The sequence below is a fragment of the Acomys minous genome, assembly GCF_964271855.1.
Source record: "Acomys minous genome assembly, chromosome: 1".
Classification (NCBI taxonomy): domain Eukaryota; kingdom Metazoa; phylum Chordata; class Mammalia; order Rodentia; family Muridae; genus Acomys; species Acomys minous.
The window spans coordinates 39,444,189-39,471,598 of record NC_140483.1 but is presented as its reverse complement, the minus strand read 5'-3'; the positions used below and the strand labels follow the sequence as shown (position 1 = coordinate 39,471,598).

The 27,410-nt window shown below is 45.9% G+C and overlaps 1 protein-coding gene across 1 annotated transcript in view; it reads right to left on the bottom strand.

Annotated features, from left to right (window-relative positions):
* Window positions 1–25,780, bottom strand: part of LAMC2 (laminin subunit gamma 2) — a 65,766-nt gene extending 39,986 nt beyond the window's left edge. Inside the window, exons 1-2 of the mRNA XM_084792168.1 lie at window positions 25,567–25,780; window positions 6,443–6,631 (exon numbers count right to left, since the gene is read on the bottom strand). Coding sequence (XP_084648294.1) covers window positions 6,443–6,631; window positions 25,567–25,645 — 268 coding nt within the window. The 5' untranslated portion in view covers window positions 25,646–25,780. The remainder of the gene's footprint in view (window positions 1–6,442; window positions 6,632–25,566) is intronic.
* Window positions 25,781–27,410: the final 1,630 nt, after the last annotated feature.

Sequence of the window (27,410 nt, the reverse complement as noted above, 5' to 3'; positions counted from 1 at the left end):
TCCCGAGTGCTGGGATCAAAGGCGTACGCAACCACGCCTGGCTCAAAATTTGTTTGTTTGTTTTTTTTAAGACATAAACGGATGATTTGATAATCCAAAAACATATTTTCCCATTCAAGTTAATATTAGTTACGCTTTCAACTCCAGCAAACTCTGCAGTCATTTCTCAGAAAGGATTGTTGTTGTGCTGGCAAGATGGCTGAGTGGATAAAGGTGTCGCCGGCAAGTCTGAAGACCTGAGTTCGATCCCTGGATCCACATGGTGAAAGAACAGATTCCTCCAGGTTGTCCTCTGATTTCCATGTGTTCACTGTGGCATGTGCCTCTGCCCACCCCCTAAGTTAATAAACTAGTGAAGAGCTCTTGCTCACCCCTTTAAAGAAATAATGATAATCGTAAGGTAGGAAAGAGAACTTTGGCTAGGTGTGGCCCAAATAGTCCAAATTTTATTCTCTAGAATATTCTTCTAAGAGGCACTAACTCTTAACCCGCAAATATTTTGTGTTCAAAAGAGTTTGAAAAAATGTGACTAGCATGTCTTTCAGGGGTTATAACATCATACACTCAACAGGCCGGAAGCTTACTTAGTCATGATGGTAGTAGTATTGCCATCACCTGTAGCACTGGGGATGGAGTCAAGACCTTGCACATGGTAGGCCAGTGGTTTCCCACTGAGTTACACCCCCAGCCCCTGTGGTTCAGTTTCTCAACACCAATGTTTCCGAACACTATTCGAAACTTTTATGTCAATACTTGTTATTAGCTTGAGAGACTCTATCTCCAAAGGGCCCTACCTACAGAATATCACTATAGAACAGGGGTTCTCAACTTGTGGGTCGGGACCCCTACAGGAGTTACCTAAGATATCCTGCATATCGGATAGTCACGTTCACAGCTCATAAGACTAGCAAAATTACAGTTATTAAATAGTAATGAAATAATTTTTGTGGCTGGGAGGGGTCACTACAACATGAAGAACTGTATTAAAGGGCACAGCACTAGGAAGGTTGAGAACCACCGGCTTAGAGGAAACTGGAGGACAGGAAAACAACCCGGGCTTTGAGTTCAATAGATCTCAGTTCAAACACCAGGCGCTTCTAGCTGCCTGTCTCTGGGCAGACTGCTTACCTATGATGTCATTTAAGTGAGAATGAAAACATATACCTCGTGGGGCTGTTGTAAGACTAACAGCTAGTATGTAAGAGGTGCCTAATCCAGCGTCTCACATATAGCAGGTGCTTAAAAATGTAGTTAACACTACACTAATAGACCATGATAGTGTTAACACTATACTAGTAATTTACCCTGAGGCGTCACATCAGGCCTTCAAAGTTGGCATGAGACCGTTTGATGTCTCTAACTGCAAACATGACTAATTTACTTCACGTTCTAGAGCTTCTAAAATAACAGCAATGGGCTTTTAAAGTGCCTTGCCTGGCTAGGATGAAAGCACTTGCTCCAATGTCTACATTCTAAGCCGGGCTCAAGGATTGTGAATAATTGGCTTTAAAGAACAGATGAAGAACAGACTCCCTGGTTCAGGGTTCTCAGGACTCAGGTGGATAAGCTCCATGTGCATCTGAGAATGCAGGAGGTGTCAAAAGCGATTAGCATTTAAAATTAAGCCAAGACAGCTTCCGTGTGAGTCTCCCTCCCTCTCTCCCTCCCTCCCTCCCTCCTCCCCCCCCCCCACCATTTGATATAGCTCAGTAGCAAAGCACTTGTTCAGCATGTGCAGGGCTCTGGGTTCAAGCCTCCACATTGTAAACACACACTCATGCATATAAACTTACATTTAAAGAGGTTTTAAATCTGGTGGCACTCAGAGGAAGGATAGCAGGCTACCAAGAAGAGACTTGATACCCTATGAGCATATACAGGGGGAGGAAGACCCCCTCAGTCACAGCCATAGGGGAGGGGAGTAAGGGGAAAATGGGAGGGAGGGAGGAATGGGAGGATACAAGGGAGGGGATAACCACTGAGATGTAATATGAACAAATTAATAAAATTTTTTTAAAAATATAAAAAATAAAGAGGTTTTAAATAATAATTGAAATATGCTAATCTGAGTAAGACTCTGTCACAGATATGTAAAACATTAACGAAGGAAGCCCAGTGACACTGATGGCCACCCACATCAAGACACCCTGGGTGTCATGAGAGGAAAAAACAAGCACATACACAGTGCGCCCTGAAGTGTCTGTGAAAGGCGAGCAGGACTTAAACATACGGTGACATGAAGTGATGACCGCTCAGCACTGTTCCTGGGCCCACATAGTCATCACCTAAAACAAGCTCTCCTCTGCCTGAGAGATGTCAGTGGATGAAGCACGCATTGATCTCCAGCACGTGACTATAATCTCAGTGCCCAGGAGGCTGAACTGTATCTCAAGTCCTCCTCACACTGTTTTACTTCGAGACAAGGTTTCGCTGTGCTGCGCAGGCTGCTCTTGAGCCCCCTCTGTTCACGGGTGCAAGCTGGCTAGCTGGACTAGCTGAATCTGGGGGTTCCTGTTCAGTGAGAGACCCTGCCTCAGATAAATAAAGTGGAGAGCAATCATAGAAGACCCCCAGCATTGAGTTCCGGCCTACACAACATGTATACCAACCCTCACATATCTATGCCTACATACATGTGTGCATATATTCCCCCACATATGCAGACCACATCTGCCACACACATGTACATTACACACACACACAAAACGATAAGCTCACTTCTATACTCACAAGATACTGGTGCGAAGGCCAAACTACATTGAGCATCATTCAACTGTTGGCTTCATTTAACACACATGAAGTAATGACAATTTTTAAAGACTTTTTTCTTCTTCTTCTTCTTTTTGGCATTTGAGAACTGCTATTATAAATTCGTTCAAGCAATTACTTGAAACTGGAAAATGATCTTGCATTAGATTGGGAGATAATGAAATCACATAGGAAATCAACGTTAAAGTAGACCTGTAATCCCACCTAGTTGGGAGGCTGAGGCAGGAGGATAGCAATCCCAAGGCCTGCTGGGTTGCAGAATAAGTTTAAGGACAGTCTGGGCAGCTTAATGAGACCCTGTCTCAAAGTAAAACAATCTAAAGAGATATTGGGATACAGTTAGTTCAGTGACAGAGCACTTGGCCAGCGCGCCCGAGGCTGTAGGCGCAGTCTCTAACATGCCTTCCTCAAGTCAGGCTGCGAGTTGGTGATCTGCAAAGCCCAGGGACAGCTGGGAACAACAAGTAGTGGAAAGTCTCTCCCACCAGTGTCCTCAGCCTAGTCAGCTGGCTCCTAAAGCTTTGGTTTCCTTGTCTCTCCAAGGGGAATGTGGGTGTGTGGCACACAGCCTGCCAGGCTATGAAAATGTTTTGGAAAGAATAAAGTATTAGTCACCATTTAGGAAATCCAGGTTTTCTGGGGGCTGTCTGCCTTGGACGCAAACACAGTGCTCTGGTTTTTTTGTTTTGTTTTGCTTTATTCATTCATATGGAAGGGACAGAGACCTAGATTACATTCGCAGCTCTTTTTTTTTTCGGGGGGGGGCAGGGTTTTTCTGTGTAACCTTGGTTGTCCTGGACTTGCTTTGTAGATCAGGCTGGCATGGAACTCCCAGCAATCCACCTGCCTCTGCTTCCCCCAGTGTTGGGATTACAGGTGTGCGCCACCGCACCCGGCACATTTGCAGCTCTTAAAAGTACCTTGAGGGAGATTTCAGGGCACTTATTAACTTTCTAGGCCAATGTTTCCATTGTTAAAAGATACTTTCAGATATTCACTATAAACTGGAGTTTTTAATAATAAGTAAAATGTTAACAACTCATTTTAAATCATTTATAAGGTCACTAATGAGCCTTCTATCGTACCAGGATATTATTATTTTTTATTTATCCCTCTTTTTTTTTTTTTTTTAAGACAGTTCCATGCAGCCCAGGTTAGCCTTGAATTTGCTGTGTAACTAGGACTGGTCTTGAATTCCTGGTTCTCTTATCTCTACCTCCCAAGTGCTGGGATTACAAGCTTGTCCTGACATACCTGGTTAGGATGTAGTTTTTGAAAAGGTCAGTGTTTTAGGCAGTTTGGACCTCAACCTCCATCTTTGTAAGAATATCTATCATTGACTATGTACAGTCTACTAATCTGTCTATTGTGTGCTTGATTATTCTTGCACTATCGTGTGATCCAGGTGTGTTTCCAGGTGACCTTTTATCTGATGAGAGCACTGGAGCAGTGAGTGGTTACACCTTATGCCCCGAGGGACTCAGAGGGAGCAACGCTGGCAAGATATGAACCCAGGCTGTCTGGCTCCCAGACACACCACTATCAGCTATGGTGTCAGCAAACCTAGGCTAAAAGCCTTGCTCTGTCCCCTAGCTCTGCCACCTTGCACATGCATCTTCCTGTCCCTTCTACCTTCGTTTCTGAGATGGAAACCCTGCTCAGAAGGTTATCTGTAAAGGCTAATTACTGCATAAAAGGCCTCACACTAGATGCCAATCACTATGTGTCTCTGCACCTCCCATCGGGCTCCTGTGAAGTCTCAGATGCCTCCAGAGAAAAGGAGACAAGCTTTCTGATGCGGGGCGAGTGGGAGCCATACAGAGAGACCAGTGAGAAACCTTTCCTTACTCTATTCGGCAGCTCATTCCTTATCTCCTCTGGAATTAGAACCTTGTATTCTGCCCACGCTTTGCAGGGGAGCCCCCTCCCCCAACACACACACACACACACACACACACACACACACACACACACACACACACACCAGAGTCTCTGGTTACATCCTCACTGCCCATTTTGTGGGGACAACTCAGCTCCTGTGATGTGCAGTGAAGCAGCATGTTTTATGGGGATCTTGGCTCCCCCAAGAATCTCACATATCCACTATAATAGACTCATTTTTCTTTTGCTTTTTCTTCATGAAGTCCTTTGGCTCATGGTGAGGATTGAGAAATCTAAGAGGTTCTAGATGTTGGATTAGCTAAACACACAACTAAACAGACTGGATTCAGACCACATCGTAACAGCAGACCCAGCTGAACCTGGGGATGAGCCCAGATCCATATCACTCCAGGTCATCCCAGTTTTCTAGAAGGTTCTTGATACTCTCCACTAACAACTTGTCTTGGCTGGCCCCAAACCTGCTCAACTTCAGATTCTTCCGGCTGCAGCTCCTAATGGATTCCACGAAGCCACACTGAGGCAGGGCCATGCTATGGCTCTACCACAGGATGCTCTTAAGCACTTTCCCACAAGGAGAAGCACCAAAGGCCAGGAAAGATACCGCACAAATGAGGTGCCAATAAAAACTTCAGCATAGCTATAGACCCCTGCTTCCCCCATGTGTTTAGTAATATGTGTGTACTGTCTAGCATCATGAAGTCAGCCCAATGTGGGGATGCCTGTGCACAACAGACACCCGGAGTTTAGGACTGTAGCTGGAGGAGATATTAAAAACCAATAAGATAGGCAGATAGATAGATAGATAGATAGATAGATAGATAGATAGATAGATAGATCTAATAAAAGCAATAATACCTAGCTCCTCTGTGAACCCACCCCTGAGTTAGGAGCTTCCTACCTGGTGCTTGCTCTTGCGAACCTTCAGCAGCTCTGGTCTTTCTCTGTAGCTTTTCTGTTGGTACTTGGAATTACTATCACCCATCAAAGCCACAGAAACACATCCTTCCGATGCATATTTTTTTTCCTTTTTAATTTTTGTTTTGGTTTGGGGGTTTTGTGGCAGGATTTCTTATAGCCTGGGCAACTCTCTATGTGTCTGAGGATGACCACGAACTCCTTGATCTTCCTGCCTCTACCTCCCAAGTGCTAGGATTATAAGCAAATGTCACCACACCCAGCTAATCGCTCTTTCCAACAGCCTGGGCAAAGCAAAGGTGCATGTGAGGAAAGAACCCTCGCTGGGAGAGACCAAGCTTCCTCTGACCCTGAGTCATAGAACAGTTAACCTACCTTCCTAGAAAAGTTCGCCCAACTCTCTCAGGTGCGCTAGCATTTATCTGTTAATTCCAGCTACTCCCTTGAGCAGGAAGATCAAGAATGTGAGGCCAGCCTAGCGAACCTAAGGCTTATCTCAAGACTATAAACATTTAAAACATGATCTAGCTCAGCGGTAGAACCCTGGCCCAGCACGTTCAAGGCTCTGTGAGAAATTCTCAGTACTATAAACAAACTACTCGACTCTCCGCACTAGAATTCAGGGCAGCTGCCCTGACGACCCTGGCTCCTTCCATTGTTCCCACTGTAAGAGAAACACTTCCTTGCAGACAGAAATTTCTAAAACGACTAATATCTGGTGGGACCCAGTTGTGTCACATCTCCCTCTCGGCTTGCTCGTTCCCCCACTCCCTTCTCTCTCCCTTCCTTCTCCCTGCCCTCCCTCCTTCTCTCCTCTGTCTCCTCTCTCTCCATCCTTTGCCTCCTTTCCACCTACCTTTGGAGTGGCAGTTGCAGGGTAGGCAGCGGTCTCTCGCTCGCTGCCGGTAGAACCCCTCCCTGCACCTCTCGCAGTGGACCCCGGCTGTGTTGTCCTCGCAGTTGAGGCACCGGAACCCGCTGCCCGTCCGTCGTTGGAGCTCCTGATCAAAGACACATTGCCTGGACTTCCCATTGCAGTCACAGACTAGGGAAGAAGGAAGAGAGACGCTGTCAGAAACAACTGGAAAACAGAGCATTCTCGCAGGTGGTTAATATCATCAACTACACCTGGCGTGTGACGTGAGCCATCGTAGAATAATGAGTGCTCTTTGTCCCACTTACAGGAGGCAGCAATTACGTAGTGCTGGGGGGGATCGCTGTCTAGGGAACGTGGACACAGTGTCACCAAACTGTCCAATTACATAAGAGGAGCCGGAAAAGCTTAGGTGATGTTTTTATATGGAAATTCTTGGCTTGAGTATCGGCAGAGAATTCATTGTAAGCACTGCGCAAACCAACACAACAAGTCAGCAAGCCAGAGGAGGGCTGCCAGTCATGGACTCCCAATCAACCCCAGCAGCTCCACTGCTGAAGATATACAACATTTGTCCCTCAACAACGTCAACGCTGAGTGGCTGGTATGACCGTCTGGGCCAGTTCTTCTCATCCTCAAGTGCGTCTTGTGTGTCCCTCCCAAAGTCAGTTGTCAGAGAAAGCCATCACCCGGTGTCAGCCAACTCCGTGTGTGGGTCTAAATGACAGCCACACATGGAAATAATTGACATAGTATCTGACACACAGTAGACACTCAAATTGTTTTCATCATGGCTTACGAGAAAAAGTGACGAGCCTTGAAATCAAGAGAATGGAAACAATTCTTTTAACAAATTGCCTTTCCCTTCTGGGTATGTGGCTTCCATTCAAAGCCTGGGCTCTGTGTGTATTAAGCACTCTAGCAGTGGGCTCATCCTCACCCCTTTGGGCAAACCACTTTGACTTTTGCATCTCGTTTTCTCTTCTACCAATGTGGAACAGGTCAGCCTCCTGTTACCCTTAAGAAGATCCATCTGAGAAAGGACCAGCCAATGCCCTTGCGTGAACTCTTTCTCCTCCCTCAGAAGAAACAGATTAGCCAAGCGTGGAGGCACACGCGCCTTTAGTCCCAGCACTTGGGAGGCAGGGGCAGGTGGATCTCTGTGAGTTCAGGGCCAGCCTGGTCTACAAAGCAAATCCAGGACAGTCAAGGTTACACAGAGAAACCTGTCTTGAAAACCAAACCAAACCAAACCAAACCAAAAACAAACAAACAAAACACAAGAAGAAACAGATTAAAAACAGCACTTAAAGAAGAAACTTGACCCAGTAAAGAGCTGAGGTCTGAAGCCAAACCTTTCCACGTTGCCTTCAGTGGTCACAAGGCCTTGGTGTACGACCCGACACCTTGGTGGGTGGGAAGCTATTTCTGAAGTGCCTAGAACTATGATTTAACCAGAATGCTAACCATAAAGCCAGCAAAGGTTCTGAGCAGCTGTCCTGTGCAGGTCTCATGTCCATCTTCAAAGCCACAAAGGTATTGCCATCAATCCCACTGACTCCCTAAATATGTAACACCAGCTCAGAGCCACTTTGTTTCTTTTATTTTAAATTTTATTATATGTAGTATGCGCGTGTTTGTGATTTTATGTGTGCATGCTATTGCATGCATGTAGAGGACAGAGGACAGTGTTTGGGAGTCAGTGCCTCTCCTTCTACCACATGGGACTCGAACTCAGGTCCTCAAGCTTGGCAGCAAATGCCTTTTTTTTTTTTAACCCACTAAGATATCTTGACACCCAAGCTGATTCTGGGACTTCATATCCATCATCATCTCAGTTAATTCTCACAATAATGTTTTAACCTCTCTTTTTAGGGGATAGGAAGATGAATGCTTGGAGGGGGTGTGCATCTTGCCTTACATTACACAGACTGCTAAGTAGCAAAGGCAGAATTTGATCCCTGGTCTGTGTGATTTCAAAGCCTCTATATTTTCATCTCTTCTTCATTTCAAGACTCTAGTCTGGTTGCAAGGGTTTTCTATGTCCTCTTCTGGACTCTCTCTCTCTCCGTTTTTTTTTTTTTGGGGGGGGGGTTGTTGTTGTTGTTGTTTTGTTTTTTGTTTTTGTTGTTGTTGTTGTTCAAGACAGGGCTTCTCTGTGTAGCCTTGGCTGTCCTGGAACTCACTCTGTAGACCAGGCTGGCCTCGAACTCAGAGATCCGCCTGCCTCTGCCTCCTAAGTGCTGGGATAAAAGGTGTGTGTTGCCACACCTGGCCCAAACCCCACTTTTCAATCTCTTTATTTAAAAGGCAAAAATTGCCTATGGTGCTTCAAGGCCTGAACAGCTCAGCTCATAACAGAGTCCTATTCTGAGACTAGACATCTTCATTCCAGGGATGGGGACCAACATTTCATTAAGTTTACAGGGTACTGAATTTGTCCTCCGTTCAAAAGTGCCAGGGGTATTTGCTTTTTGTTTTTCCCACCGACCCATTGCCAAGCTGAGTCTTTCCCAACTATTGCTAGTGAAACTGATTTTGAAAATCTCCAACAGATGTGTTGCACAGCTGTCTTGCACTGTGAAATTTCTACTGAGGAATGGGTACACCCATCACATGTGTTATGCACAGCAGGCAGGCGTCCCTGTAAGGCTCCTCCACTATACCACCAGAGCTCTTTCTGCCCCATACCTCCTAGGAGCAGTCTCTAAGCAACTGCACATTTTACTCTGCTTCTCTCATTCAGAGCATACTGTTATGTTGTTTTGCTTTTGTGACAGGGTCTCATGTAGCCCAGGCTAGCCTGGAATGCAATATGAGCTGAAAAATGACCTTGCACTTCTGACTGTCTCCCAAGCATTGCGATAATAGGCATTTGCCACCACATCCATGGACAGATTTCACCCGAGGAGTACGTTGGCCTCGAGAGTCTGCATTGCCTGAGAATTTAGTGAAGATACTCCCAGAAGACTTGCCTGCAGGACTCTGAAGTGACCAGGTTATGCTTGTATGAACCGTTCTGATTCAATATTGAGGCTTTAAGTGCTCACATCAGACAACGAGAGAAAAACGCATCCTGCGTCTTTTGCATAGAACCATTCTTTCTGCCATCGGTGTGTGCTTGAACAATGGATGGGTTCCTTCTCATTTTGTCCCAATGATTACCCACTCTCACAACTGGGAAGGAGGAGTCATATTTTAAATTCTAGAATATTCTTACAACTGGGCTTAACAGAATGAGAATAATAGAGAGAGTTTGTGTCAATTTTTCTTCATTTGGGGGTCATTCCTTACTGACTAGCACCATGAGCTCACTGGTGGCCACAGGGCACCCACAAGGCTAGAAGTAGGCTAACAGGTAGAGACACTGTATGTACCAGAGGACACGAGGGAAAGTAGCATTCACCTTCAGAGGTCAGCAGACAGACAGACAGACAGGGTGAAGGGCTACTGTAGCAAGGCTTCCATTTATGCTTTTCAAGGAAATCTGGCTTTGTGGGGGAAATCTATTGAATTTTAAATGGTTGCCAAAAAAGATTTTTAATGTATCCTTTTTTTTTTTTTTTTAACAAAGTTGAGTTAAGGGTAAAGTGCTGTGCTTTGTGTCTCACTTCCAACATGCACGGAATGGGAAAATGAAAGCCCTGGGTTACCACACAGTGCTAGAAGCTGGCCCATAGACCCTGCTTAGCATCTGTGAACGAGCCAATAAAATGAAGCTCTTCCAAATACTAGGAAACCCACTACTGAATGTGGCGGCCTGCCCCTGTAATTGCTACACTTGGGGGAATGCGGTAGGATCAACAGGGAAGTTTTGGCCAACTTGGGCTACATAGTTCCAGACCAGCCTGAGCTATGGAATGAGATTCTGTTTTAATGAAGGGAAGAAAGAAGCAAGCAGGCTAGCTTCACATGTGAAGCAGGCACTAGCCCTGTAACCTGGGACTCTGGTTGACTTGGGTTCCAGACACCCTCTCCACTAATGATGGATGTGGCAGCCTTGCTCCTTTACCTGCACGCATGACATAAACACAACCCTCCCCAGCTGCCTTGCCCTGCCCCTGCATCAGACTACATGCACAGCCTTCTCTGGACAACAAAATGCTCCTCCTTTTCTAACAGCCATCAGGCTAAGACAGCGTCTATTCGAATATATTCTCCAGCCTCAGTGCATCCTGGTGTGAGGAATGGAAAGACGGATCAAGCCTGAGTTGGGTTTTGGCTCACAAACAGGAAGGCAAACTGCGTCCTCGAGTGAATTTTCAGGGAAAATCCTTTATTCACCATTTTATGCCTATGCAGATTGGGCAGGCACGGGATTAAAATCAGACGCACAATGGGAAGGCACATGCACAGTAGAAAAATTATTATATGACCTAATAAATCTAAATATAAAACTGCCTATGCCTCGCTTGAACTCCAAAAGGAAACACGAAACAATAATCGGGCGTGAGTGTCGCCCCTCATTTGGCTTGATGCCCCTTGCCGTGTCTTCTGATCTCTTCTATTGTTTTGCTTTAAATAAAGTTTCTTTGCTACTTTTGCAGATCTATGTGAGCCTTGATTTCAACTCGTTGAATAATAGGCTAAGTACCTGGAAACTCCAGACCCCAGCACCACCCCTGGCTGTGTTTCTACCATTTAAAGAGCTCCGTCTATCCCCATGTATCTATTCATGTATTAAAAATATAAATCTAGGGCTGGAGAGATGGCTCAGTGGTTAAGAGCACTGACTTTTCTTCTGGAGGTCATGAGTTCAATTCCCAGCAACCACATGGTGGCTCACAACCATCTATAATGTGATCTGGTACCCTCCGCTGGCATGCAGGTGTACATGCAGGCAGAGCTCTGTATGCATAATAATAAATAAATAAATCTTTAAAAAAATACAAATCTAATAATAGTCACTGTTCCTAGTCTTCTCTATGAGAGTCCAACTTAACTCAATCTACTTAGAGCAACAGACCTAAAGGGAAGTCCATAATAGTTTCTGAAACAAGAGGAAATTCTAAAAATGACTTTATTATTATACTTTCCTTCCCTTATGTTGAGATGTGTCTGATTTTTTTTTTGTACTTTTATTTTTCAAATTTGTTGCTGTTCTTGCAAACTGTGACCCAGCTTCAAACACTGTAAATATACCAACCAGCTTTCACTGAGAGGCCTTGACCTGCACACAAGTGACGGCAGTGCAAGTAAGGGAAGAGTCTTTGGCACTTCCTGAGTCAGAAGCTGGCCATCTACCAACAGTCATCCATTCTGAACAAACAGCACACTGGGCATCTAATATGCACCAGGCTATTCCAGGCTCCGGGACCCAGCAGCAAATAAAACCTGTGTGTGTCCCAGCCCTCGGAGAGTTTCTCTGAGAGGCTGGGTGGCAGATAAGCAACGTAAATGAGTAACACATAGACAGCATATCAGGAGAGTGATGTTCATGAAGGAGAACTATAAAAGCAGCAGACATCAATAAGTGTAAAGAGAGGATGGAGAATAGGACAGGATGGGAGGGCTGGAAGGTGCTGTGTGCTACTTAGTGTTTCAGTCGCTTTAAATGAGTACCTGTGTGGCTTATGTTCTCTGCCCACTTACTGACAGGGTACAGTGACTTTCTGGTAAATCACCACAAACACAGAAACATCAAATTATTCCCTATCATTTTAGTGCAGACGATAGATTGTCCTTTACTCCTACTGGTACACCTTTTCTTTCCAAAGTTCCTCTTTGGAAGTTTTTGTTGTTGTTGCTTTGAGATGGAGCTCACTCTGTAGCCCAGGCTTGCTTCCAAGTTGAGATCCTCTGGCCTCAGACTCCGAGTGCTGGGACTTCAGGTGTGTCCCACCATGCCTCACCACATTGATAGATGGTAGTTTCGCTGATTCTTCTTTTCACTCTTGTGTTCTTAATCAAGGAAATGTGTATTTACTTCATTGGTGTGTGTGTGTGTGTGTGTGTGTGTGTGTGTGTGTGTCCCTGACTGGCCTAGAACTTACTGTGCAGCCTAGACTACGGCAGTCTTCCATCTCAGCTCTCCCCAGTGCTGGGATTGCACCTTGAGCCACCATACTGGCTTTATTTTGTTGATTTAATACATATCATTTATGACTCAATGGGGAGGTTTACTGGGTACTTGGACACTAATACTTCACGAGCCAGCAAGATTTTATAAAAGAGCTACTAACATTATATTTTTCTAAAGATCATCTATATTTGTATTTATAAAATATATTTATAGCTATAGATACATTGTATATATTCATTACACACTTTTCACATTACCCATGTTTTCCAATTTCCCTATGTGCAGAAGTCAGCGTTAAGATATCATTATAGGGGCTGGAGAGACGGCTCAGTCAGTAAACTGCTTGTTATGTAAGCATGAAGACCTGAGTTTTATCCTCAGAACCCAAATTAAAACTATGGGTGTATCCTTGGCATCCCAGCGAGCTGGGAGGCAGAGCAGGGTTTCTGGGTCTTGCCAGCCAGCTAGCCCATCTACTCGGTGAGTCTTTGGCTAATGAGAGTTTGTCTCAAAAAAACAGCTTCTGAGGAATAATACTGTCCTCTGATCTCTACATGCATGTAAGTACACACATGCATGTGCATACAAATACAGAACACATAATTTAAATATGCAGACAGACAGACAGATAGAGATATGAAACACTGCATCAGAAAACACAAAATCAGAGTTGGCAAAATGGCTCCGCAGATAAAGATACCTTGCTACCAAGCCTGACAACTCAACGCAAGCTTTGGAACCCACATTGTGGAAGGAGAGACCCGACTCCCATAGGTTGTCCTCTGATTTGAACACATAGGCTATGGTACATGCAGACACACACACACACACACACACACACACACACACACACAGAGAGAGAGAGAGAGAGAGAGAGAGAGAGAGAGAGACAGAGAGACAGAGAGACAGAGACAGAGAGACAGAGACAGAGACAGACAGACAGACAGACAGACAGACACGGACGGACGGATGGACAGACAGACACAGAGACAGTGACAGAGGGAGAGACAGAGACAGACAGATAGACAGAGACAGACAGACAGAGACAGAGACAGACAGACAGAGAAGCAAGAATCAATGGGGGTGAAAAACCACCACAAAACAACAACAAAACAAAACAAAACAAAAAACCACAATTAACCCTGGACATGGGGCTCAAAACTGCGCTGTCTGTTGCCACATCGCAGTCATTATTTCTCTGCGTATTCATTCACACCACCCTCTTCCCAAGCCAGAAACACCTCTTCAGATTTCGTCTGTTTCCTGTCCCCTCACTCCAGCTCCCGACAGCCAGCCAGGTTCTCCCCACAGATAAAGGAATGCAATTCATCAAGTTCACCTCCAGCCCTAAATAAACACTTCGGAACCGGAATCCTTTTACAAAGATTTTCACATATTTCTGTAAGTCTAGCGTAGTGTGGGTGGCACTTGTGCCTGAGTGTGCCGTGTGCCGCTCGCTTCCTTGCTGCTGCGTTAAGTGTGCGCCCTAATGGTAACTGTGCTAGCTCGGGCCCTGGCCCTCAAGGTGCTTGCTGCTGCTTAGGAGAGAGACCCGCCAAGGCAGCCAGACGCAGGGCTGGGCCGCCCACCACCACCCACACTCATGGGGCGGGCAGATCAAAGGAGCTGGAAACCCTCTTTAAACAATGGGGCCTGGAATCCCTCTGGGCTGTTCCCAGCACTCCCACCCCTCACTACACGTGGCCTCTGACAAGTCAGGACAGGAAGCCAAGGGGCAAAGGCTGCTTCCAAGCTGTAGACTTAGGAAAATGAAAGGAAACAGAAAATGTTTCCTAGGGCTCTAGCTGGGGAAAGGCTGGGGAGTAATCACCAGTGGCGGGCGCAGGCTCAGGCCGTACTCCTGCAAACTTCCCCGTAAGAAGCCTCTCTATCGTGCTAAACTTAAAGCAAGCTCTGAGGCAGGTGTGGGGCTCGAGCCTGTAATCTCTATAACCAGGAGACTGAAGTAGGACTGCCTAGGACTGCCGTGAGTTAGAGGTGAGCCTGGTCTGCACAGCAGAATCTGTCCCAGACAAACAAACAAACAACAAACCCCCACAAAAAACAAATACTGCATACACTCAGCTTTTCACCAGGGCAATCTAATTTTCACCTCAGCACAGTGTGCGAAATCATTGCACTTGTGGGTACTTTAAATAAATAACAGAATGAAAATCTCCAAACGCCTTTAGAAACCCTGTGCATTTGGCCCGTGTGGGCCCCTCCTTTAACTCTGGTTCTCTTGTTCCCTGGGCCTCAACACCTAGATCCTTGCACGAATTTGGAACACCCTGAGCTCTTTTGCTGCCTCTGACCTTCAGATTTGCCATTTCCACAGACCTGGCTGGGTGCCCCCACGAAACATAAGTCAGATTAGGCACTTCCTCTGCTCACGACCTACAGAGGCTTCTCCGTGAAACACCGGAAGCAACCCTCTTCATATGATCGCAGAGCTCAGCGCTTCCATGTACAGCGAGCGCTATATGGGCGTTATCCAGTTCAGCTCCACGGCTGCTCTCTTCTCTAGTCCAGTGGTACCTGCTCCTGTGCTTGGCACCACCGTTGCTAAGATAGATGGGATGCATGGGCAGAGAGAAGTGAGAGAGCAGAAAAAGAAGGGATATAACCCAGAGAGTCTCACTCTAAAAGAAGCCATTCAGGGGCTGATGGAGGTTGCTCAATGGGGAAGGGGGCTTGCTGCCAAGCCTGAAGACCTAAGTTCAATTCACAGAGTCCACACAGCAGAAAAAGAGAAAAAACCGGCCTCCTACAGATTGTCCTCTGACCTCTCTACGTGCTCGCTGTGGCCTGTACACAGCCACACGCAGGGCTTGGGGCACAGCTCAGTGGCACAGTGACTACTAGAATGTCGAAGATCCCCAGATTTCACCCCAGGAACTGCACAGAAATGTCCCCAATACAATATGCATTTGTGGCTGTTTCTGTATGGCATTCACTGGAAAAATGGCTAATATGTCAACACACAAAAAACATCCACAGCGGGCTGAGCAAAGAATACAGATAGGAAGGCATTTCCAATCACAGGAGGGTCGGGAACTTTCTGACAGGCTGCCTCCAACCCCAAAGGAGCTATCTCTGTCCCAGACTTACAGTCTCTCCCTGGCCTGTGACACAGGAGCCACAGGTGGGCAGTATGCCAAGGGCTGTATGGGGGAGGGGCAGGGCTGCGCAGCAGGCTGACGGATGAGCTCAGCAGGCCCTGATGGGGCAGCCTGCCCTGTAAGCAGTTCTACCTCAGGAGCTAGGCATCCCAGCGGCAAGTTTGAACCTGACAGTGTGCGCTGGCCCATATTACTGTGAGCCTCGCTGCTCCTGCTGCCATTTCAGCTGCCGGGGACAGGTTTACATGATAAGTTATAGTGATATCATGTGGCTGAATCCCAGGAGGAACATTTAAGGTTGACACTGAGTTGTCCTCCTGATGTAGGGAAAGGTGGCTGCCCTCTGCCTCCTTTCCCGCCCTCTGGGTTCCCTTCCTGAGACATTAAATCCTCGCCCTGCTCTTCTCAAATCTTCTCTTAGGCAGTATGAGGTCATACGATCAGGTTCCTTCCTGGCACTTCATCTCCACAGCCAGGTTTAGTACCTGACCTTGCCCCAGCTCCAAAGGTTGGTTTCTCAGGACTCAGTCCTGACTGAGGTTGGGACTCCTCCCTCTCCAACTCTCTCTTGACGATTTTGTTTGTTTGCTTGTCTTGTTTTGTTTTTGAGACAGGGTTTCTCAGTGTAACAAGAGCCCTGGCTGTCCTGGACTTGATTTGCAGGCCAGGCTGGCTTCGAACTCACAGAGATCCACCTGCCTCTGTCTCCCGAGTGCTGGGATTAAAGGTGTGCGCCACCATGCCCGGCTTTGATGATCCCACTTAAGACGAGGGTTTTTCTAACCACTGTAGGTGTTGCCTTCCCAGCAGCTCATCCCTAACTTTGGCAATGCAGTCCACTCCTCCGGCTGGTTATAGCTTTGGACAAAACCCATTTAAAAATGAACTCATAAGCCAAGCATGCCAGCAGACACCTGTAATCCCAGTACTAGGTAGGCTGGGGCAGGTGGAACTTAGGAATCTTAGGAGCCAACATGGGCCACACAGTGCCACCCTGTCTCAAAACAGCAAATAAGCAAACACACGACAACAAAACCTCTATTCAGATGGCTCAAAGCCAACCTCGCAGCCCCAGAGACAACCTCCTCAGAGGTCACTAATCTGTTCCCTACCGGAGTTTAGCCCAGCAAACAGCTCAAGTCCACCCAAGTCTGTCTCCACCATAGACAGTCTAGATCCAACCCTGAGCCAATCAGAACTGACACCACTAATGAGTTCAGGAAGCCTTTGTTGCTTCCCTCTACTCATTCAACAACCAGAAAAGTTTGTATGTACGTACGTATGTACGTATGTACGTATGTACGTATGTATGTATGTATGTATGATGTATTATGTATGTATGTATCTAATTTATGTATCTATCTAGCCATCCATCCATCCATCCATCCATCCATCCATCCATCCATCCCTGTCTGTCTGTCTACTGTAGTAAGGACTGAGCCTAGACAGGGAAGCTACTGGTCTACCACTGAGTCAATCTCAGTCCTTTCACTCATTTCTTTATTTTGATAAGGCCATGCACATTACCCAGATAGTCTTGAACTTGCTCTATAGACCAAGCGAGCCTTGCACCTGTGGCCCTTCTGCCTGGCTGCTTGCTGCTCGGAGGAGCTGGGTTTGCAGGAACTCCCAGCAGCCTGGCTTATGCTGCTTAATCGACCTCTTTCTTTCCTCTGCTTCTTACAATTCTTGCTTTATAAAGAGAACTCATCGTGGGGAGGGGGAGTGTTAAGGCAAGAAAAGCTCAAAAAGCTCTTCCCTTTGTTCAAACAAAGCACACTGGATATCAGATGCTAATTTATCCTCTTGGGCACCATGCCGACTTCAGAGGCAACTTTCTATACTCAGCAGCTCAGCAGAAGTGACTGCCATTCCCCACCTCTGAGAACTCACCTATCAGGAAGAAGTCAGCCTGGGCGGAGCTTGGTGAATAAGGATTAAGCTGAGAGCATTTGCTCCCTTTTAAAACGCCTGCCACAGGCTGCTTGAAATACAAAAGCAATGATCAAAGGTGTCTTTTCAAAAGGAATCTACTCTAATGTGCTCTTAAACTTATTTTTTTCAAATCTCCAAGCCACACAACCCTTATGAAATCCAAGACGAAATACATTTATCGGCTGCCAATTGGTCTCAACCACATCAGAATCTTTGATGCTGTCTAAAAATTTCAGTCTTCAGATCTGACTTCTTTTATTTTTATTTTTTATTTTCTTTTAAGATTTATTTACTTTGTATACAGTGTTCTGCCTGCTTGTACCCCTGCATGCCAAAAGAGGGCATCAGATCACATTATAGATTGCTGTGAGTCACCACCTGGTTGCTGGGAATTGAATTCAGGACCTCTGGAAGAGCAGTCAGTGCTCTTAACCTCTGAGCCATTTCTCCAGGCCCCAGATCTGACTTCCTAAGAAGAAAATAATACTTTCTACCATACTCACCTGTGATAATGAGATGTTCATAAAGAGTTCCTAGTTTTGAAATCGCCACAAAAGATCTCTTTCCGACAATTTAATAAATATTCAATTTAAGTAAATAAAGCAAAGTATGAACATTTCATCATTCAAATCCATCTTGAATTTTATGGCTCAATGTGTGACTATTTCCAGTGTAATCCTTTTAAAGAAAGACACAATTTAGTTTCTAATTAGAATAAAGATATTTCCCTCACTAAGAGACCTTTAGTTGAATTTCATCCCTCTCTCCCTCCTTCTTCTCTCTCCGTTTTTATTTTTTGGAGTTGCATTTTAAGCCAGAACTACTGAGATGTCCTTGCTTGGCCTGTGTGCTGCCCACGCAGTGTGGCTAAGGCCTCAGTAGGAAACACAACAGACGATGGACAGGGGCTTGACTGTCCAATCACATCAGCAACTCTGCATGATAGAACATGACTGAATCTCTCCAACTATAAACAGTCCAAAGTGACCAAGAGATAATGACACAGCCATCACCACATTCTTCATTTGAATGATTATGAGGTAAAAGGCTCCTATTTTCACTCTCAGTTCATTATACATATTGTCACAACCAAGGCTTGGAATCATGTGTGTGACTTGCAGGTGGCTCAGCCTGGTGACCTGGAGTTCTTACTTGCATGTGCCTCCCATAACATGCCATAGGGACACCAGAGCCCAGGAAGACAAATATTTCTCCTAAATCCCTTATTTCTTTTATGAGCAATAAGTTTTCATAAATATTAGCTACAATTTCTGATGTATTACTACATGCCTTTACATATGGATTCAAATAAATATGTGTCTACCATGCACTGTTATACTTCTGAGTTTTATCAAAAGAATGGCTGTAATTATTGTGTGTTTGCAAGGTTTGGAAAACATGCATGAAGTGCATTTCTAAGATGGCGTTCTGTAAGTCTTACTTAAAACAATACAAACTTGTATTTTCAGAAGAATCAATTTTAATGGGCTCCCAGAGGCTCAACTATAGATACACACCCACCAAGGGAAATTACAAATATCCCAAGAAAACAGACCATAAAAACTCCACCAGAGCTGGGTGTGATTACACACGCCTTTAATCCCAGCACTCAGGAGGCAGAGGCAGGCAGATCTCTGTGAGTTCGAGGCCAGCCTGCTCTACAAAGTGAGTAGACCACAGGACTACAAGAGAAACCCTGTCTCAGGGAGACAATACAAAAACAAAAACAAAAAGCCCTCCACCAGATGTTAGAAGCAACATGTCCTATACGTCAGTGGGATGAGAATGCTGCTTTTTCATTTCTCCTATTTGGTCACAGGAGCTGTGGCCTTGCCTGAGGTGTTCACAGAGTCCAGCAGGCACAGCTTGCCACCCTGGCACTGCTTCCTGGATGAGGTGAGAGCACAGGTCTGGATCACCACTGGATTCACTGTTATGGGAGAGACAATCTGACTGAGATAAAGATCTTTATGTATTTATGCTTAAAGATTTATTTATAATGTATATAGTGCTCTGCCTGCATATACACTTGCACACCAGAAGAGGGCAGTAGATCTCATTATAGATGGTTGTGAGCCACCATGTGGTTGCCAGGAATTGAACTCAGGACCTTTGAAAGAGCAAGCAGTCAGTGCTCTTAACCTCTGAGCCATCTCTCCAGCCCGGAGAAAGGACCTTTAAACGTTGGGAATCCACGCTTACCAAAACCAAAGTTGGTAGTGATGGGGAAACAGCCATCTGTGTAACACTTATGAGGTCAAGGTTCTAGCCATGAAACTGGACCATCTGTGGAAGCCCTCAATAGTTTGTAGCAGCCGAGTGGGAGGGGACACCTCCAGACACAATTTTACACACACAGATTCAAAATATCAACAGGAGGAGGAGGAAAAGGAGGAGGAGGGGAGGAGAAAGGGGAGGAGGAAGAGGAGGAGATAGCTGTATAAATAGAAAGGCTGGTTACCACCTCTTGACTATTTTCTAGATATTAAATCTCAGACCTTGCCACCAAACAAGTAAGTGCTCTACTAAGTCTGAACTACACTGCCAGCCTTTTATTTAATTTTTTAAAATGAAGCCACTTAGTCAACTCCAAACTGCTTTGAGGATATGACAATAGAAATGAGCAAAGGGCACCAGGTAGCCATGTGGGGTACAGACATACATGCAGACAAAACACGAACTAAAATAAAAATGGTATGTATTAGCATGCGTGCCATGTGTGTGCAGGTACCCTCAAAGACCAGAAGAGGGCATCAGATTCCCCCAGAGTCATAGGTGTAAGCAACCTGACACGCGTGCTGGGAACTGAAATCAGGTCCTCTGGAAGAACAGCTTATGCTCAGAACCTCTGCTCCAGCTCTCCAGCCACTGGCACTAATTTAAGTGAATGTTTATAACAAGAATGAGAGGCAAGGGGCTGGAGAAACGGCTCCGTGGTCAAGAGCACTTGCTGCTCTTCCAGAGGACCTGGGAGTGATTCCAACACCCTCATTGGATGGATCACAAACACCTGTAACCCCAGCCCCAGGAGGTGAGACACTTTCTTCTAGACTCCACACGAACATGTGGTATGTACTCACACACACACACACACACAGAGACACACACACACACACATGCACGCACGCACACACAAATACTTTTTTTAATCTTAAAAAAGCTTCCATAATTCTCTCTTAAGACTAAAAACAAATGCATGTGTTTGTTTTTGGTTTTGCTTGTTTAAAGGATGAGAAGTCCAGGAACATTCCCAATGTGTGATACATTGTCAAACCGGTGTCTGATGCTTTCTCATTCGGTCCTGTGGGACTAAGCAAGGTTACTCCAGAATGAATGGAGCTCCTCCTTCTGCACTGCCCTGCATTGGACAGGGACAGTTAGCTCTAGGAAACAATGGAAAAGTGAGAACCTGTGTTGTAGGGAATCTCCCACGTAAAGTACAGCTCAAAGTTTACACAATCCGTCTAGTTTTGAGTTGGTTGTGGGAAGTGATTTGGCTGCACTTTAATTTTTTTTCCAACATGGAAACTCACATTCCCATGATGAATAAAAATTTAATCTGGAAGAGACACAGTTGGAGTTCTGCAAAGAGTCTGCAGCGTCTGAGGAAGGCTGGGATATCGAGCCCTGTCTCCATAATCCCCACCTCTCCTACCATGCCACCTAAGGGAAGGACTCCAGCCATGTGTGTTGGCTGCTGTTGGGGGGTTGGGGGAGACAGCCACCCCACTCTTCTACTTTTACAGCTGTGATGTGAAGAGGCATATGTTTGTTCGGCAGGGAGGGATGTCTGCAGACACATAGTCACCCACAGACACCAAAAAAGACAGCTTTGGGCTTTGGAGATGATTCAAACATTACCTCATCTATCTGGGACTTATGTTACAACACGGCCCCGGGAATGCCTCAGTCATCTGCTAAGCTTCATTTGTGACTAAATTAGAGAATTCCAGAATCATAGGGCTCCTGTTCCTGTGCTGGTCTGAGATCGATGATTCAGGTCTTGTCCTTGCAAATTTCCCCAGGAAAAGAACAAATGTCAATACGGTTGAGGTGCTGAGGACTTTAACAGGAAACATTCCGAGAAGTGCCTCAACGGGGTAATTTCATAGCCTGGCTTTCCCATATATGCGACTGCAAATCAACAGCCTGTCGACCACTACAGCTAAATCAACTGTCCCAGCTTAGGATGCCAAGAACAATGTCCCCAGAGGACTTCCCAGCTCACCTTGCATCTTAGTTTTCTATTCTTGCTTCCTGGATACATAGGCTTTATATTTTATAAAAAATGATTCCTCTGGGGAGGAGTGGCACATTTAAGTCCTTTAAAAATCGTACATACCACAGAGCACTTTCTCAATGATATAAGCATTACCTGGGGAAGACAGTAAGATAAATGACCTCACTCAGTATACTGGAGGCTTACCAGTAAGAAGAATGCCTAGTCAGCTAGCACAATACCTTGTCCCTTATCTCACAAACATGAGTGTTGGAAGCGGTCACAAATAAGTTCAAGGCAACTGTGCTGGGAAGACCACAATGTGCTCCAGAAATACTCAAACCTTTTAATTGTTGAATTGACAATTGAAAGAGATTCAAATCCAGGTACAGTAGCTCATACCTCGACCCCCAGCACTCAGCAGGTGGAAGCACAGGGTCATGAGTTCAAAGCCAATCTGGACAACACGGTAAAACCCTATCTCAAAAAAAAAAAAGTTCCAGCGAATTATATTTCAGGTTATTTGAAGTCAGAAACTGTGTAGAAGAGGCTTGAAGAAGGCAAGCCTCTGAATTCTGAAGATGGGTGGAAATAACTTTATGAATGCAACTATTTCATGATGAAAGACAAACGAAGCAAAGCTAAGCATATCACTTTGTATCTTATATGACTTTAAATATGCTTGTGTGACTTGCTTACTAAATTAAACACAAAGAGACAAACAGCTGCTCCATATACACCACTAAATGTTTTCAGAATCAAGCCAACCAAAAAAAAATTTTTTTTTTCCGGGAAGAGATGAGAGATTCAACTTCCATCAGAAAGTGCAAGACCACATTACATGGTTTGGGCATGTTCAAGGGAGCACAGAGTTTGATCATAGCATGTGATATGTTCTGGTGGACAACAACAACAACAACAAAAAAGCAAGGAGGACCGATGTGAGAGCAAGTGTTGAAATTCTGATCTGCTTTAGGTTTTTGTGTAACGTGTTACCTTTGCTGTTGGGTAAATGCTGGGGCAGGTCAGCCTGACCATGACTGGTGCATACCATCTTTCTTGGGCTGATGAAAAGAGATGAAAGAAAAGCCCTGGAAGTCCCTAGAGATGGAATGTAGTAGGGCCTCACAGATTTACCATGCCCTTAGTGGGTCGCCAAGTTCTGTAGATTGTACCTTCTGGGCTTCTAAGGTCTCTTTCTTCTCAGCTGTTTCGTGACTATCGTCTCACACTTGGATTGTGGCAGTGGCCTTCCTGAAACATGGACGCAGCCACACCTCTCTCTGCCACTCTTCTTTGTCCAGAAGGCACCATCTTAGATACGCAGCTTAGGGCATAAAGGCCCTCATAGCCAGACTCACGGCTACTTGTCTGTCACGCTGCTCTCTGCATCTTGCCCGTCTCATCTCCAGTCATGCCTCTCTCAGGGATGTGACCCAGACCTTCAGGGACACATACCACAGTCTCTCATCAAGCTACGACCCTCCCGCTTCTTACTGATGGCTGGACATCGGAAGTCAATGCACCTGTACTCCTATCTCCAGAGTCTCTAGAGAAATGTGGACACAGCTGTGCAAGGCGGGCCACAATAATGTCCCTTTTGCAGCGTCTACAAGCTTGCCTAGTACTAATGCTTTCATTTAGCAGACAAATAAGCAGACTCCAAGCAGTTGAAGAGCCTGGGGCGTTACTGAGAGAGCACTGTGATGGTAGGCTCAGATATTTGAATGTTTGGTTCCCAGTTGGTGGACTATTTTGGAAGGATTAGGAGGTGTGGCCTTGTTGGATGAGGTATGTCACTGAGGGTGGGGTTTGAGGTTTCAAAAATCCCTGGCCAGGGGCCTATTCCCTCTTTGTGTCTGCTGCCTACTGATGGGATGTCAGCTCTTAGCTACTGCACCCTGCCACAATGATACCAGACTCACCCCTGAAACTATAAGCAAGCCCCAATGAAATATTTTCCTTCATAAGCTCCCTTGGTCATGGCGCCTCTTCACAGCAATAGAACAGTAACCAAGACAGGCATTAAAAAGTGGGTAAACCAAAAATTTTTTGCCAGGTCAGGCTGACTCTAAAGCCAGTGTTTTAGTTGAGGCCAACCCTGTAAGTCTTGGTAATTATATCTTAACCATAATTTCACCTGCAAGAAACAACCAGGAAGCAACAGCACGACTTCAGACTTTCACAGCCCACAGGTTGCAGCTCACAGGATCCCCGGATTAGGACAGGTACCATACTTTTTAGCCCAACTCCTAGCACATCCCAAGTATACCAGGAATGGAAAAATATGGACGATCTTCCATATTTTCATAGTCTCCTTTGGCTCCCAAGCGAAGCCTTTTGAGGAGAGAACATGCTATCTCAAGCAATCTGTCTCTAAGAAAGGGGAGAGTGCAAACATAAGCTACACAGCGCGTCTGACTCTGTGACTAGATGGGACGCTGTGGGAACACTGCTCCTGAGTCTGACTTCATTAAGCAATTGATGGCATCCTGTATATTTGTTTTTGTTATCTAGCACAAACACACACACACATACACATTTAATTATAGCCAAAGGGAAATCGCAGTAATGCCTACCTGTCTTGTTAAAGAAAAAGCGCACACACAACATATAATATGTATTTCTTTTCCAGTGTGATCAGAAAAGCTAAGAACACCTGCATCAAGGTTCTGCCTGGGTGGCCTTGTGCAAACACTGCCAACGACTCACCTTTTCAGGCAAAGGATTCTCGGTCGTTGGTCCATTCTTTTCATTCTGATATCCAGAGACTGGTTTTGCTCTTAGGATGTTTTCTGCTGGGTTTCAACTAGCTTACCCCACCTCAAAGGGAGTGTTTGTTTTTTAAAACTCTGTTCTGCATATCTACGGTACACAACAGGTTTTGATACAACTAGTGAAATGGTTTCTCTAGTCAAGAAAACGACCACGTCTACCATCACAGTCAACCCTTTCTGGTGACAGTTATACATAGTCAAATGCACTGTGGCCTTGGGTCCATGGCAGTGATGGCTGGAATGCCACCAAGTGCAGGAAGCAACAATAAACACACGTTAAAAGTCACAGTCCTTAGAGGACAGCACCTCTGCTAAGTACCAGGGAAAGCCGCACTGTGTGTCATCTTAGTTGACAGGACACATGCACATGAAAAACAGTTGCTAGGTTCTCACAAAGCTTTGCGGACATGAACTTAACACTGCAAGACGTGACAGCCACTGAGTGCTGTAGGTAAGAGTAAACGGTACTTGACATTTGAGTCCAATAAATATCTGGGAAGTGAAACTGTTGTAAGAAGTAACATTTGCAGTTTGGGGTATTACTAAAACGCTCCATCTCAAAAATACAACACGGATAACAGGAAATTATGGAAGTTCTTCTTCTTTTTTTAAGTCTCTGTGGTGCTGCCAGGCATGGAAAAATTCCCTTCCAACTCCTATTGGTAAATTACATAGAGGAGAGAGTTTAAAGACCACCATGTTACTGATTGAACCGGTGTAGAGGGGTTCCCTGGTGCAAAAGAAAACAAAGGGAGGGGACTGAAAGAGGGTTGAAACCGCGTCCTCTGGCACAGCCCGTTGGTTTTGTGTTTTCCTTTTCTTTCCCTTCTTTCTTTCTTTTTGTTTACTCAGGGGGCTTTATGGAAAACTCCTATCCCTTTATAGCCCATCTCTGAAGGAGCCCCATGTAGGGAGAAGGGCACCCTGCCGAGATCCTTGACCCTGACCAAGTGCGAATCTTCGAGGTGAGTTGAGCCAGCCATCACAGTCTGCAGGGAAGGGCAAGTTGGAGGCGCTGTGGGAGCACTCACCTTCCCTCCTGGAGGTGGCCTGGGCTGGGGGCAGCAGGAGCGCGACGCCGAGGCAGCAGCTGAACCAGAGCGCAGGCATGGCCAGGCCGCCGCACTCGCTCGTTGCTGCTGTGGCTGCGGGGCACCGAGTCTTCGCCCCGCTGTGTGCCTTCCTTCCACCTGGATCAGGTGGTTTTATCGACTCTTCTCCCTGACTCAGACCTGACAGGAAGAGAGCCCGTGTTTCGGGGCGTGACTCACCTGTGAACAAGGAGAACCCAGCCCTCAGAGGCAGACAAACACTCAGCGCGCGCCGCCGAGCAGTAAACCCTCTCGTTGCGGGGCCCCCGAGCTCCCCCCTTCGCAGCCGGGGCGCACACCTGGCCCCGCCGAGGGCGTGGTGCAGAGGCTGCGGCCCAGAGATCCTTCTGGAATGCGCCACATACCCCGACAGCCTTTCTCTCCTGGGGTGGTCCTGGGCAGAACTCCCCGTGGTGGATAGCGCCCACTCCTTCCTGAAACCGAGGGGGATCCCAGTCTCTAAGGGCACAGATGCTGATCCATCCCAGCCAGAGTCAGAACCCTCTTCCGTTCTGGTCTAAAAGACAGAAAGGCAAATGAACCAAACCGAGGGTCCCAACAGGATCCTTTCCACCCTCGGGGCAACTTTTTTCCTGAGATGCAGCAGATAAACTCACCACCTATTTCTACTCACATTTAAGCCCCCCAGCCCCCCAATCCCTGACCCACACACACACACTACCACCAGGGTGGACGAAAGGTTCCTCTCCTAGGTCTACCTACCCCTTTAACCTTGAGCAAGCAATTCCTTAGTCACTTAACTGTTGGCAGACCAGCCTCCCAGCAAGACTAGGTGCCCCCCTACTGATGCAGTGTCCAATTTACAATTGATATTCAAGAAGCGCTCTTCTCTTCAGAAGACAAAAGACTGTGACTTCCTACTCTTTTAACATCTTAGAGCATTTTTTTTTTTCCCGTGCCATTCTCTCTGGCCCCGCTGGAAAAAAAAAACCATAAAGAGGCATAGTATCAGCCAAGTAAGTCAGTGGTGCTGGCTGAAGTAACAGCAAGTGGGGGAGGGGATGCAAATCTTGGCATGTCCTACACTGTCCCCGGGGACTTCTATGGAGAATAATTTAGAAGTGTCTGTGAGAAAAGGCTTATGATTCCCGCTAGAGATTTACGATTTACTAGTATTTATATAGACACAGTGTATCCATCCCAGCCAATAACAAACCACTCCCTTTCACCATGGTAAAATCTGCAAAGGCCCTCAATAAATACCTAGTCACTGACGAAATGAATGACTGTACTATAGATCCTTATGTAGCTAGCACGCTAAGATGATTAACAATGTAATGTACACATATTGTTGAGTGTGAGAATTCCCACTTCTACGTGTGACCAGGACAGATGTGGATGGCTTTGTATAGAACACGGAGCCTGAGCTAGATGCCGAGTTGTAACCAGGAAGTGGACAAAGCACTGAAGTAGGGGGGGGGTGGGGAAAGGGGGCGCAAGAACATATACTATAGGCTGGCTGACATCTCTAAAATCTAGCACAAAAATGAGCCACAGAAATCTAATGTTCTCACTCCAGATTTGATCTCTTCTCTGCCGAAATAATATGGAGACTCTTCCCACTCAAAATCACTGTCCACTTAATGTTAACACTTCAGGTCCTTGAGATCAAAAACCTAGAATTTTTTCTTCTGGTAGCTACTACATGGTGGAGAGAAAGAGAGACCCTGTTACTGGGTGCCATGATCCTTGCATGTCTACCACCCACAGGAAAACACTGAGACCGATTATTTCAGAAAAGTCCATGTCTACAGTGCTAGAGG